The sequence below is a fragment of the Vespa mandarinia genome, chromosome 23 (genome assembly GCF_050613455.1).
Source record: "Vespa mandarinia isolate Hongniang chromosome 23, ASM5061345v1, whole genome shotgun sequence".
In the NCBI taxonomy this organism is placed as follows: domain Eukaryota; kingdom Metazoa; phylum Arthropoda; class Insecta; order Hymenoptera; family Vespidae; genus Vespa; species Vespa mandarinia.
Genome location: NC_140832.1, coordinates 1,187,913 through 1,202,500, shown reverse-complemented (window position 1 = coordinate 1,202,500; position 14,588 = coordinate 1,187,913). Strand labels below are relative to the sequence as shown.

Sequence of the window (14,588 nt, the reverse complement as noted above, 5' to 3'; positions counted from 1 at the left end):
AATAATAAGTTAAATATATGAAATGAAAAAAACAACCCGTAATCATTTTATTATAATTAATTCTTTTTGTAAATATAACAAATGTACACGCATATCGGAAATTACAATGTCCTATACTCAAAATAGAATAAATATTTTAATCTGAAAATACATCCACTTTCGAACAACGAAAGACTTTTTAAATGTATATAGCAAATATTTATTAAAAAAATATAACTTGAAATAGACTCCAAATATTACCTTTCGCTTTACTATGTATGTATGTATGTATTACAATGGCAATTGTGTATTTTGTACGCTTAATTGATAATTAAAACATTCAAGTCTTACCATAGTCCTGCTATAGTAAGACACGAGTATTCGGATATTATTCTAATATAAGTAAATCAATTTGTTGCGTACATTTAAACGTTAATATAAATACATGTATGTACCGTATGTATGTATCGTTTTGTATACACATATATGCCTGCATATAAATAACAATCAATAATATTTACAAGGAATGTATGATTGGAAATACTTTTGCGACATATTTTGTTAACACAAATTTGAACGTACTTAAATTCTTTTTCTGTTTTCAATAGCATAAATGGCCCTAATAAAAATGATACGAATATATTATATAAAGTATTTGTAAAATGATTATATGCATTAATATAATAATCAAGATATAGACATGTAGAGTAAAATTGGCAGCTTATACAAATTAAGGATAAACCTACGCTATTATGTGCGATGTAATGGATGGATAATAGTTCCCAAGTTAATTTAATATCAAAGAAAATAAATATTGCATTAAGATGGTTTCTCAGTTGGTATTGGAATGCCAAAATAGGCTCTGAGTTGTTCAAGAAAGAGAAAAGTGAGAACCGTTTGAGGAGCTAGTCGTATAAATGCTGGTACATAGCCCTGTAATAATTTTTAATCAATACATAATAACATTAAATATTAAATAAATATTATTATTACTTTTTACCGACATAAGTTTTATATTTGGACTTACCTTAAAGAAAGCCAGTGGTCCAAGCTTGGCAGTATATAAAAAGAGATCTGCAAAATTCTATAAAATAAAAAAGAAAAAACAAAATATAAAAAATATTAATCATTAATATTGATGCTAAAACCATATAAAATATTAATATAAATACCAACCTTGAATTCTCCAACCTTTGCATTCATTGCACGCGTTTTTAAAACATCCAATGGTTGTGTTAGTGTTGTAGCTACAGCACCCTTATATAACAAAAATAACTAATAAGTAAAAGTAGAAATAAGTAATATATGGATAATAAAATGAAAGTAAAAATATTAGATCTTACTGCGCATACGCTTGAAATTATGTGGGTGGTAGGATTATCTGTAAAGTAACCACTTGTTAATAAAAGTATTTTAATCTGATCATAAAAACTCAATTGTCCTATGGTCATTAATATTGCTCTTCCAGTTGCAGTAGAACAACCATTAAATAAACGTTGTACACCTTCTTCTTGAATTACTCGAATTAATCCATTTATAGCATGTTTGTAACTGTATAATAAAACAAGAAAAAAAATTGTTTAATTAATTTCTTATTTTTGCTGTTTGTACTCTTCATGAATATTATTACTATTAAATAAAAGTTACATTTTTTTCATTACTTACTTTCTCCTAAGGTTTGGCGCTAACTTAATGTCATTTTGCATACGCACATTAATCAAATCTCCTGGAGTACCCACGATTCCACCAGCAGCACCTGCACATCCAGCCAAAAGCAGCTTTTGATAAAACGGCGTAGGATTCCCAGGTGTTTCTAATGCCTGCTTAGCTACCTAAATAAAATATATACATATATATACATATATAATAAAATATATACATATATACTACCAAAAATAAAATATATACATATATCATCTATAAATAACTATTTTTATATACTCATGAATTTTTGCAAATAAATAGAAAAAAGAAAAAATAATGTGTACCTCGTAAGCTCCAAATCTTGTTGTAGAATATGTAAGTTGACGAAGTAAAGATGCAGTAAGACCATTATATAAAGCCAAAATACCGTCCCTTTTTATTATTGCAATAGTAGAACGCATTACAGATATTTTACCTTCTTGTTGAGTTTGCATATGTACCTGCAGTTTTATCACTATTTTATTTTTATTTTCCTTCTTGTTGTATTTAAAATAATTTAAAATAATACCTTGAGCAAATCTAATGGATGTGTAACACAAGCAGCGCCAGCAGAAGCAAATCCTCCAAAATACCAACGAGATAATTTTTGTATCTCTGTCATTTTGTCCTTCTTTTGAATTGTAACTATGAATAAAAAAACAAAAATCAATATAAAAATTAATATAAAGATAGGATTGAGCTAAATAATAAATATATAAAAAATAATATAAACAGACTTACACTTTTTTTTCTTATATATAACATTTATACATTTTCCAATAAATTCATGATGTTTAATTTAAATTAAATAATAATTTGAGATGTGCATATATATATATGATGCTGAAAATATATAATACACGATTAATTAGAATAACAATTTGGTGATAAACATGATAAAAGAAATAAAAATAAATGCATATGATCGTCATGCAATATGGAAAACATGATTTTTGAAAATATTTCATCCTTCAATAATTAAATTATATATATATATATATATATATATATATATATATATACATATATATGTGATAAATGTGTATATTTATATATGTATATATATATGATAAAAAAATAGATTTTTAAGTAGAATATCACTAACAAATTCGATAAAAATTTACTTCTTTCATGTCACTTTTTCATATCACTCTTTTAAGCATATCTATAATGAGTAAGGTCATAAAAGTTATAGCATGTTTTTATAAAATAGAAAGATAAGAAAGATGATAAAAATAGATTATCACAAAACATGTGATATATACGCGTGCTAGAATAGTCATATATACATATATATATTATTATATATATATATATGATCTATAATAAACCAAGTATATAAAAAAAAATATTTTATATCAAATAGAGAATATAATAATTTTATAAAATGATATGAACAAACAAACATACTCACACACGCACACGTACACACAATAAATGTTTACTTAAGAGTATATATATATATATATATATATATATATATATACATGTATGTTTCATATGATATAAAATAAAGAGAAAATGAAAATTATGCTTACAATTCGTTTTGATGATAAAGAAAATTACATGTCACTACGAGCGGATATCCCTGGAGGGGAAGTGAACTCCAACTGACGTAATCTATTCGCGGTATTCGGTACAGTTCATATGGTCAAACTCCAGAGCTGCGTGGCTTATATATTTATATATATACATATATATATATATATATATAAATATGATATGTGGTATGTCATGATAAGAGAAGCGCACGCATCAGCTGATGGTCAACATGTGCGTAACACATACAATACATATATAGCAAGTGCGCGCGCTGGAACTTTATTTTGGCACATGTTACCCTGATTAAAAAATTATTTTTAAAATGTCTATATATTTGTCTACGTCAATAATAATATAATTTAATAATATTGCAAACTAATTTTATTTATTTTTACTTCGATGACAACGACTTAAATGTGAACCATAAAACGTTATTTATTTCTACGTTGTAATATTTCATTAAAATAAATATACATACGTCTAATGATAATATTTTGTTAAGTCACAAATATAATAACCTAATCGAATTAACGTTCGGTGATTCTTTTTTATTCTGGTTTGTTTTTTAATTAATTAAAAAAAAAAAAAAAAAAAAGAAAAAACAATCGATACGATACGTTCAATTGTTTCATATTATTTATTTATTAAAAAAGGATGCAAGGTAAAAAGTAATGGCGCGAAATTATATATTTGATTGCAATACGCTAATGGCGCCATCTGAGAGATGAAACAACTGGCATTGTTAACAAGTTTTTTCGACAGAGGTTATGGTTTTCAATCATCTGATCTAAGTTTTTTTATTATTATTATTGTTCTTCATATAAAAATAATAATTTATATGATAATTTATTGTTTATATTAAATTATGCAATTCAGATAAATTCATTTGCAAAAATGAGTAATGTTTATATTCAAGAACCTCCTACAACAGGAAAGGTTAGTTAATATTCTCTATTGTATGAATGAATTAATTGAATTGATCCTTTTTTATAAATATTTCTTTATTTTATAAGGTTCTAATGAAAACATCCGTTGGAGATATAGAAATAGAATTATGGGCAAAGGAAACTCCAAAAGCTTGTAGAAATTTTATTCAATTATGTATGGAAAATTATTATGACAACACTATATTTCATAGAGTTGTTAAAGGATTCATAGTTCAAGGTGGAGACCCAACAAGTACAGGAGAAGGTGGTGAAAGTATATATGGTTCTCCCTTTAAGGTACAAAATAAAGTTAATCTATGATAAAATGAGAATATCTATTAAACATGTAAATTTTAGGATGAATTTCATACAAGATTAAGATTTTGTCGCAGAGGCTTGCTTGCCATGGCTAATGCCGGCAAAGATGACAATGGCTCACAATTCTTTTTCACACTGGCTGCTACGCCAGAATTACAAAACAAACATACTATTTTTGGCAAAGTTATCGGAGAAACTTTATACAACATGCTTAAACTTGAAGAAGCTCTTGTAGATGAGGTAATGTAATTATATATATTTAATTGAAAAAGTCATATAAAGATAAATAAACATTTAATTATCATTTTATTTTTTAGAACGATAGACCTCTTTATCCACAAAAAATATTGAAGACAGAAATTCTAAACAATCCATTCGTGGATATTTCACCGCGAATAGAATCTAAAAAGAATAATGATCTGAAAGAAAGTAAGAAAGAAAAAAAAGCTGGAGTAAAGTAAGCGCCATAAAAATTTTTTAATATTTCGCTTAAAATATATTAACATCGAATATTGTGCTATATATAAAAGCAAATACGCTTTTTTTTATAATCAATATAATGATTATTTTCACAGAAATTTTAAGTTATTATCTTTTGGAGAGGAAGCAGAAGAAGATGAAGAAGAATCTGTAATTTTGAATAAGCAATTAAATAATAAATCCAAATCAGCACACGATTGTTTGTCAGATCCTAAATTAAGTTCACAACCTGTAACTGATTCCACTGAACCACCAAATAAAAAATTAAAGGAATGTGATGACGTTGATTCAGAAAGTGACAATGATACATCCCAATCTTCTGAGACAATGGCTGCCATAGCAAAAGAAAAATCGTGAGTTGAAATAACATATTAAAAAAAAAATAAAGAGTAATACTATTTAATATCATTTAACTTATTTCATTAATCTTATTTAATACTTATAGAGAAGTAACCGAAAGAATCAAAAATAAATTGAAAGGAGGTAAAAAGACAAGTGATTCCAAAGAGACTGAACCTACTAAAGTAACTGATAATGATAATGTAGAAGAAGAGGAGGAATATTATTTTGGGAAAGAACTACATGAAGAACGTAAAAGAAAAATGTACGTACATATACATATAACACAATTGCAATTATTATTTTATAATATTATATGTAAACTTACTATTCTATTTGTGATAACAGGAATGCAATTAAAAAAGAAATCCGTGACTTGAAGCGCACTGTTCAAAACGAAAAGAAAGAAAAAGAAGCAGATAAAAAACTTGAGGACGATAAAGAGGAACAGAAAAGAAAACAAAGTGAAATATTGAAGGATTATTTACAAACTCAAGAGGAATATAAAAAAGCTAAACAGAAATTACCTGCAAAGGGCAAAACGCGTGAGGATTTTACTTTAAACCTTCTAAATAAATTCAGGAATAAACTTCAGGACACTAAAGAGTGTACAAAGGGTAACACAAGTACAACAAAGGAAGAAGAATCTAAGGACGATGGGGATGACGAGTTATGGATGGCACATATCTTGCGTTGCGAAGAAAAAGCCCCAGTACTTGCAAAAGATGCTAGTACGAAGAATGATGATTGGTTTGAAATTTATGATCCACGAAATCCACTTAATAAACGTCGAAGAGGAGAATCAACAAATAGCTCGAAGGATAGTAAAAAAGATAAGAGTCATTCACGGCGAAGATAAATATAAATATATACATATTTTTTTTATTTGTAAAATAACATTAACTATATATGTTATATTGTATATAATTATAGATTATATCTCCTTTTTTTTTATCCTTTTATTTATATTTGTTACAATTGTATTTTCACCAATTTGATCGGACATTAAATCGTCGCATTGCGTCCTTTAGGAAATAGCGCCACGTAGCGCTAAATTCACGAACTTAGGAAAACCCTGAATATTTTCTAATGTAGAGTTTTAATAGATCAACTAATTATTTCATTTTACTATAAAAGGATATCTTTAGTATCTTCTAGTATTTTTTAGTATGAAAGACACTTTCAGGATCTGACAAATTTTAGAAAAAAAAAAACTGGACTTACTATTAGGGAGAATTCATTGAACACATCTGACACCACTGTTTTCTAGTTCTCTTAGTTTAGACGATGACAAGCCATCATGGCACGCGGTCGGAGGTGTGTTTTAAGTCATATAACAAATTTATCGTGATAATACAAACTATGCCTTCTTTATATTAATTTCTTTTTTTAAATTTAGTTTATACGTTTTTCCGCATAATTTTCTGTGTTTCATTGATTAAAACCAAAAAAAAAATAAAATAAAATAAATTAAAGACAATGGTGAAATTAACAGAAGAAATGATTGTGGCACGTACACGAATGTCCGATTTTTCTGCCGTAAAGAAGCTCAATTGTTGGTATGCATTAAAAACAACATACTTTTTTCCCCCCTTAAATAAATCATCATTATAAATAATTGAATATAAATTAACTAATCAATTTGAAGTTTTTTGTATGATTGTGATCACTATAACGGAGTGATCTTATTTCCAACTGATTTTCATATACTATAAATTTGAGCTATTAGATATATATTATCGTAAATAGTAAAATAATATTTAAGAAATATTTAGAAAATTAAATAATTGAAAGTTAGTTTATATTTATAATTTATATTAACAATACATATATATATATATATATATATATATATATTAACGTAGAAGTCACAAATTCTTAGACATAATAATACATTAATGATATTAATAGCATTCCAGGTCTGCTTCGTAAACTTATTTTGTATCATTTTATTTTAACATACTAACATTTCTATGAGAGAAAGGCAGACAAATCAAGAAACTTATTATTTTATATAATTTGTTGATCAAAAATGTTTATTTATTAATAAGGCTATGATATAAATAAAATAATATTAGAATTAATACTTTTATTGTAGGGGATCAGAATTAACAGATGTAAGCATTTTACGTGAAATGGAAAATGTGGAAGTATTATCATTAAGGTAAATTTTTTTATAAAATAATTTATATATGTGGGTGTGTACATATATATATATATATATATATATATATATATATATGTACGTATGTATGTATGCATGTATATTGTAACAATGCACATTGAATAATAATTTAAAATAATGAAATTAGAGAGATCAAAAAATAACAACAAAACAAAATTTAAGAAATTTAAGAAATTACAAAAAGTAAGAAATATAAAATGGTTGGGTCATATAAAAATATAAAAATTATAAAATCGAATGTAATATTTTAATCGTTGAATTTGAAATTTAAAAATTTTTATGCGAAGGGAAATCATTAAATTTACTTACATTTAAAAATCTTATTATTTGGAAAATGTTAAATTCGGTATTAGACGAAGGAAAAAAAAATAAGGTTAAATCGAAATTTCGAAGAGATATCTATATCGATTCGTAGAATTAGGTTAATTTTTCTAAATACCTACATACAAATTCAAGGAATACGGTGCAACTATTGACACGCGATCGCGGGACTTCATAAGAAATCGACAAAGAGTGAGATAATCCATTTACCGCAATAAAAGCCAATTTAAAAGAATTCTGATGTGTTATTGCAAATCTTGTCCTTTTCTTTTTCTTTTTTTTTTTCTTTCCTATCAATCTTGAAATTCACAAACAATTAGAATTATTAGAATTCAGATTAGCTAAGTGAAATGTTACAATATATACATATAACATAGTCTAACTAACCTTTTGTTTATATTATTTAGATTGTATTAATATAACATAAATGTATTAATATAAATAATTATTAATTTATATTTATATAAATTTATTAATATAAGTAACTATTTAATTTTATTAATACAAATAACTATTAATACAATCATAAAAAATATTTCTATTTGAAACTAAACTTTTATATTATATGAAGCAACAATGATTGTCGTCCACTGCTACTATGGACATGTTTGGTATACATGTGTACAGTAATATATACCACCTACAACAATAAAACCTGTTCCACCCACATAACTAATTTTACATGTAACGTCATAATGTAAATGTTAATCATACGTATTTGTAGTTTCTTGTTTATTAAAATTAATATGAATGTATAATGCATGCAAATTTTAAGTTTTTTTCTTTTGTTTTTTTTTTCTTTTTACTAATTATTCATATTATTTTGCTATAGAGCTATATATCAAACTTTATGTATTTTTATTTGCAGTGTGAACAATATTGACACGCTTGCTGATTTTCAATATTGCCACAATTTGCGAGATCTATTTATTAGAAAAAATAATATTAAAGATCTGAATGAAGTTTGTTATCTTCAAGAGTTACCCAATCTAAGGAATTTATGGCTTGGCGAAAATCCTTGTGCGGAAAAAGAAGGGTACATGTTTTGTAAAATTATTTATGCATGCACTTTTTCGACCAATCACTATTTTACAAATGTATCGTTATAATAATCTGATATGAATAATTTAATAGATATCGATTGACTGTTCTTCGAGCTTTACCAAATCTGGAAAAGCTAGATGATAAAGTAGTAGCCCCGGAAGAAGTGCAAACTGCATTGTCAAGAGGCCGAGTACTTGTACATCCACTTGATATGGATGCATCTCCACCACAATCAGAAATGATTAGTCCAGAGGTAAAAATAAAAAAAGATAATCATATATACTTAGCATGATTCATTTCAATTATGAATTTTTTAACTACCTCATAAAAAATCTTAACATATTAAATAAAGCATAAAAGGTACACTTGTGTTAAAACTAATTATGTATTTATTATAAATATAATATTGAAAAATGTCACTAACAAATTTTATGATGTTTGTTAACTCATTACAAATAAGGAAGTACCTGTTGAGTATATTGAAGAAACACGTGTGGAAAAACATAGGAGATATAGTTCATCTAGCGACCAGGTAAAGTGTTTCTAATTCATTTTCGTAGTTTATATTTTTCTCTAAAACCTGCTTTTAACTTGTCAATATCACCTTTCTTAATTATTTTTATCTGAGAATTATAAAAAAAATAAAACTAATATTCTTTTAGCTCAGTATTGTTTACCATATACAAATGTGATATAATCTTTTTTCAGAGAAGTTATGATGAAATGCATCACACACAAGAGGAGTATCATGATCCTGACAGAAGAAATGCTAATTGTAAAACATTACCTCATCATTATGCTCAAACCAATCAATACACATATGAAGTAAGTTTATAACTTATAAAAAATGTTGTTAATTTATGATTAAATTAGTTAGAAAGAAATTGAAATAACATGTAATTTATGTGTTCTGACTATATCTTTTATTTTTACTATTTGAATAATGTTATACTAACAGCTCCATAATGGGCAATCAAAAAGTCAGAATAAAGATGAGAACATGTGTACAGAATCACGCAGTTACATTGAGACTGTGGCTACTAACACTATTGATATACCTAAGGTATTGTTATAGCAACTGCACATAATTTGCCGAATGCAATTATTCATCTAGACAAATTTGTAGTAGTACATAACAATGCCATAACAATTTGATTTAACACTATAGTCATGCAGAACATTAAAGTCATAACATAAAAATTAATCATTTTAGATTAATATCTGATTATCTGAGCATAGATTGAAAAGGAGAAAAAAAATTGGAAACAATATCCGTTATTTAAGTGTTTATTAAATCTCAAAATGTAAAATGTCCTGAATGATTTTGTTTCTCATTTAATTCAGATAATCAAATGTATTTACATAAAGCATAAGATAAGATAATACATTTCATTAAATATATCATATGCTTTTTAGTCAGGACATTATCCTTAAATTAAAACTCTTAAGTTATATTTGCATGTTCATGATCTATCATGCTACCCTACAAAATTAATTTATTCTCTGTTATAAAATACAAACTATAAATAATAATATTGCAGGATACTGATGATCAACCAGCAGTTTCAAGACATAATGGAGATTATGACGAAAGACGAGCTTATTCTGAATATGTTAATAATGATGCATCCCAACGTTCATACACATCGCCTTCTCCACGTACTCAATATGGCGTTAAATACGAAACTCAAGATGATAATCGCTTTGAGAGGAATAATTATGAGTATGACGATAAGAGGCAGATAGAATGCGATGAACCATTACCTCAACCATCATCTCAACATAGACGAATGCCTACTCATCATAATACTGAAAGGGTCAGAATTAAAAGCCAATATGTATATTAAAAAACAAAATAAAAAAGAAAAAATGTTCTTTTAAAAATTTAATTTAATATATTGTAATGAAATTTGATTTAAAACAGGAAGATACAAGTCAAGTGCCTGGTTGGGTAAGACATTCCGATAAAGAGAAATGTAGACCACAGTTTCACTATCATAGGCGGCCTGTTACAAGGGTATGTAACGTGTAAAATTACAAATCTTTTAACTTATAATACTATTATTACAAATACAAACTGTAATTGTTTTCATCTTTTAGAACTCAAATATACTCTCTGCCGTATTATGCCTAGTCAAAGAATTGGACTATCCCAGTTTAGAAGTAGTAGAAATGGCAGTTAGAAATCGAATGGATGAATTAGAAGAATGATGTTTCTGACGCCGTCCCCAAAATCTTCAGGGGACGGTTGCATTTTCTCGTGTTGGCAGTATTTCCTCTATTCCAAGTCCAGAATTTTCTGACTCACTTGACTCTAATCAGTGCATCGATAATGATATGAATTTTAACGTTGAACATCGTATATGCAATTATTATGGGATAGATGAAACTAGTGAAAAATCACAAATGCAGAGAAATGAATCTACCGAAAACTGTAATTTAAATCGAAATCCAAAAACTTTCGTTACCGATTCAAATCTTAGGTATATTAAAAATAATCCACATACATACAAACTTCGGGACTCTGGATCAGATAATTTGACAACAACAATTAACAGTGAACCAAAAAGATCAAACGACGTTAGAAGAGTAGCAAGCAGTGACAGTATCCCCCGTGGTAACAATAGTGGTGTATATTTCAATCAAGGAAGTAAAGATCCAAATCAAGATTGTATAAGACGATCGAAAAGTCCTGACGTTAGAAACACGATAATGCCACTTCGTTATATTCAATCATCAAAAGGAACTTGGACGTACAACTTGTAAGTGAAATAATAGAGTAGATTGTTTCTTTCTGTCTATGATAACATAAAATGTTTTCAGAGACAGGTCATACAATTAATGAAGATAAGAATAAAAGGGTACTTAATTAACTATTACTTCTAAATTACAAAGTAAATCATTGTAATATGTGCATGATGGTGCATTATATGTTCCCTTTATAACTTAAGGAAACATTGTTCCAGAACAACAGTATTTATTGTACTTATCAAATGTTTATTATTAAAAATTATAAAATGGACAAATTCTTTCAATAATATCAATTAATCATACTTTAGATTAGAAGATTTTAGTATACACGTACAAAGTTTTTAAATAATTTTGTTATCATTATAGCAAGATCGATTAAATAGGTTTCATGTTAGTATCATATACTATCAAAAAAGAAAAAAAAATGGCAATAGAATAGAATATCCGTAAAATACAAATATCAATATTGATAGTAGAATAAAGAAAAATTTTGTTCTGTAAATGATGTTTCCCTAGATCAAAAAGCATAAAAGGTGCAGCTTATACATGTGATAGTTAAAAAGTTAGCAAATGCAACAAATTCAAGACTTTGTATAAAATGTTAAGATTTTCCATGCATGTGTGCAATATATATATATATATATGTATAATATATAATATATATATGTATAACATATATATTATATGTTAATATACATATATATTATATACATATTATATTATATATATATAATATATATTATATATATATATAATATATATAATATATAGTATATTACATATATATATATAATATATATATGTATAACATATATATTAAATATATATATATATATATTTATATATATATATAAAAATCTGGTAAAGATAATTATTGGCAGAAAAGTTAAATGTCTATATTTGCAATGCCTAACTGTAGAAAAGCTTCCATATATATATTCTCTATTTTAATATGTATAAAAATCAGTTAGTATAAAAAACTAATCATAGTAAAGATTATAAATATCAAAAATCGTAATATTATAAGCAGATGAGATTCAATGCTTATTAATAATTCGATAAAAATATAAAAAAATAGATTTATGAATCATGTAAAAAGAACTATTTAAGAATTATAGTAAAGTGATATATAAAATTCCAAGACAAAGAATATATTGGTGTTTAAAAAAAAAGACGCATTAGACATAATTAACTATAGACTGATATACAGAGGAGGTATAAATTTTAGGAAAACTAACTTATATTATATATTATTTAATCAAAAAATTAAAAATTAATCTTTCTATATAACCAAAAGAAACTTCAATACGTAACAAGAAATTAATTATTTATGATATACATAAATAGTCCTATAAGAAATTTTTTAAATGTAGTGCAATATTTTTCCTTACTCCCAGCCGTCCAGCTTATATCATTAAATAATTTAAATTCATCATTATTAATATTTACGAAATTACAATTATTATTGTTGTTGTTATCATAATTATAATTATAACAGATAATGTTGCTATTATATTATCATTATCATTTTAACTTCTGTTTCAAAATCTACATAATTGTTTCATAATTTTTATATAATGTAATGATCAAAATAAGATTGTATTATATTACATAAAGATTTCATGTAAATGAATTATTTAATCATGTTGCAAAATATTAATTTTGTTTCTACTTTAAATTGTAAATCCTATGAGACTTCGTTTGTGTTACACAATAAGGAAGCTACTAAAAAAAAAAAAAAAAAAAAAAAAAAAAAAAATACATTTTGACGATTAATAATATTTTCTTAATTAAGTTAACATTTTTAAGTATTATAAGATATATATATATTTAATATTTCCAATTTTATATTACATCAAAGAAAAAAAAATTATTATGACATATTACTGTAATAATTTATAAGATCAAATGTAAAATTATTTCAATTCATACATAAACTTATATTCATATATGCTTTTAGGCATCTAAATTGCACAAGGGTGCAAATTGATGGCTTGGAGATAAAATGATTCAAGATATATTAATAAAAAAAATAAAAAAGAATACAAAAAAAATGTTTTAGACAAAACTTATATAATTTTTAAATCCATATAAAATTATACAAGTTTTAGTATTAATGTAAAAGTGATATTTACATGAATTACTGTTTTTTTATTAATCATTCAATAGTAAATTGATAATAACAAATACTTAAAAAAACATCAAATTATATAATCATAATATACAATACATTTATTCTTTCACTACTTATAAATTCATTAAGCCTAAAATCATTAGAAGACTAATACTTTTGTACATTATAATTAAGGAAAAGATTTTATATTAAAAGTTTCAGTTGGTTTTAATAAATATTCCGTGCGCAAACTTGCCTAGTTTAACTAACTTAACTACTATCCTTAACCTAAATGAATATGTAAGAATATTTTCAAATTTTATAATATTTATTCTTTATTCGTTGTTGTGTTGTTTAAAATGAGATAGAGAGTTCATAGGATTTAAAAGATTTAATTGCATTTGTATACATAAGAAATAAAAATTATGTGTTTTTGTCTGAAACATTTTTCTGTAAGTGAAAAGTCTGTAAAATAATCCAAAACAAATATATATTCTATGTTTATATGTTTATATAATGTATGATATACTATGTTAATGTTATATAGAAATCACAATATCTTATTTATTCGAGAAGAATTAAACGAATTAATTTGTTGTTATAAAAATGCAAATTATTAACATTGTAAATGAAAAAGTATCATATTTAAGTTAATAAGATTTATATTTGAAATATAAAATAATATATACAAATTTCTTAAATTTTTAAAAAATATACTCTTATTCAAACATTTGCATTCTTTTAGAAAAACATACTTTATTATCCATTCTTTTCTTTCAGCCCTAATATGTTATTACAAAATTATTTCAATATAACAAAATAAGAACAAAATTATAATTTTATACAAATAAAAACTTATATTAATATTACATTTACCTGTTTCAAGGTATGTATTACATAATCTCTT

At 25.2% G+C, this 14,588-nt stretch overlaps 4 protein-coding genes across 13 annotated transcripts; 3 read left to right on the top strand and 1 right to left on the bottom strand.

Annotated features, from left to right (window-relative positions):
* Positions 1-18: 18 nt before the first annotated feature.
* On the bottom strand, positions 19-5,715 carry Dic1 (Dicarboxylate carrier 1). 4 transcript variants are annotated; one of them, XM_085663684.1, is made up of 9 exons: positions 5,596-5,715; positions 2,404-2,505; positions 2,192-2,307; positions 1,968-2,123; positions 1,645-1,811; positions 1,323-1,530; positions 1,156-1,236; positions 1,007-1,063; positions 19-912 (listed from the first exon to the last, which is right to left on the bottom strand). In XM_085663684.1, the coding sequence occupies exons 3-9, from the start codon at positions 2,282-2,284 to the stop codon at positions 799-801; spliced, it is 876 nt and encodes a 291-aa protein (XP_085519810.1). In that variant the 5' UTR covers positions 2,285-2,307; positions 2,404-2,505; positions 5,596-5,715; the 3' UTR covers positions 19-798. The 4 variants fall into 4 exon arrangements, with proteins under 4 accessions (XP_085519810.1, XP_085519809.1, XP_035728568.1 ...); XM_085663683.1 differs by lacking the exon at positions 5,596-5,715 and adding an exon at positions 3,201-3,360; XM_035872675.2 differs by lacking the exons at positions 2,404-2,505; positions 5,596-5,715 and adding an exon at positions 3,201-3,360.
* LOC118444414 (spliceosome-associated protein CWC27 homolog) lies at positions 3,619-6,260 on the top strand. Its single transcript, XM_035872669.2, has 8 exons — positions 3,619-3,760; positions 3,858-4,140; positions 4,218-4,427; positions 4,488-4,688; positions 4,766-4,905; positions 5,024-5,281; positions 5,374-5,532; positions 5,616-6,260. The coding sequence occupies exons 2-8, from the start codon at positions 4,099-4,101 to the stop codon at positions 6,124-6,126; spliced, it is 1,521 nt and encodes a 506-aa protein (XP_035728562.2). The 5' UTR covers positions 3,619-3,760; positions 3,858-4,098; the 3' UTR covers positions 6,127-6,260.
* A 187-nt stretch (positions 6,261-6,447) lies between these two features.
* On the top strand, positions 6,448-11,059 carry LOC118444415 (uncharacterized). Of its 6 annotated transcripts, XM_085663679.1 has the most exons (11): positions 6,448-6,584; positions 6,667-6,826; positions 7,366-7,431; positions 8,642-8,809; positions 8,908-9,070; positions 9,278-9,349; positions 9,526-9,642; positions 9,776-9,880; positions 10,359-10,634; positions 10,742-10,834; positions 10,918-11,059. In XM_085663679.1, the coding sequence occupies exons 2-11, from the start codon at positions 6,747-6,749 to the stop codon at positions 11,026-11,028; spliced, it is 1,251 nt and encodes a 416-aa protein (XP_085519805.1). In that variant the 5' UTR covers positions 6,448-6,584; positions 6,667-6,746; the 3' UTR covers positions 11,029-11,059. The 6 variants fall into 6 exon arrangements, with proteins under 6 accessions (XP_085519805.1, XP_085519807.1, XP_085519806.1 ...); XM_035872673.2 differs by having other exon boundaries at positions 6,554-6,826; XM_085663681.1 differs by lacking the exon at positions 9,278-9,349 and having other exon boundaries at positions 6,552-6,826.
* A 52-nt stretch (positions 11,060-11,111) lies between these two features.
* Positions 11,112-14,177, top strand: LOC146872274 (uncharacterized). Of its 2 annotated transcripts, none has more exons than XM_085663686.1 (2): positions 11,112-11,579; positions 13,529-14,177. In XM_085663686.1, exons 1-2 carry the CDS (start codon positions 11,155-11,157, stop codon positions 13,575-13,577), a joined length of 474 nt encoding a protein of 157 aa, XP_085519812.1. In that variant the 5' UTR covers positions 11,112-11,154; the 3' UTR covers positions 13,578-14,177. The 2 variants fall into 2 exon arrangements, with proteins under 2 accessions (XP_085519812.1, XP_085519813.1); XM_085663687.1 differs by lacking the exon at positions 13,529-14,177 and adding an exon at positions 11,641-12,034.
* Positions 14,178-14,588: the final 411 nt, after the last annotated feature.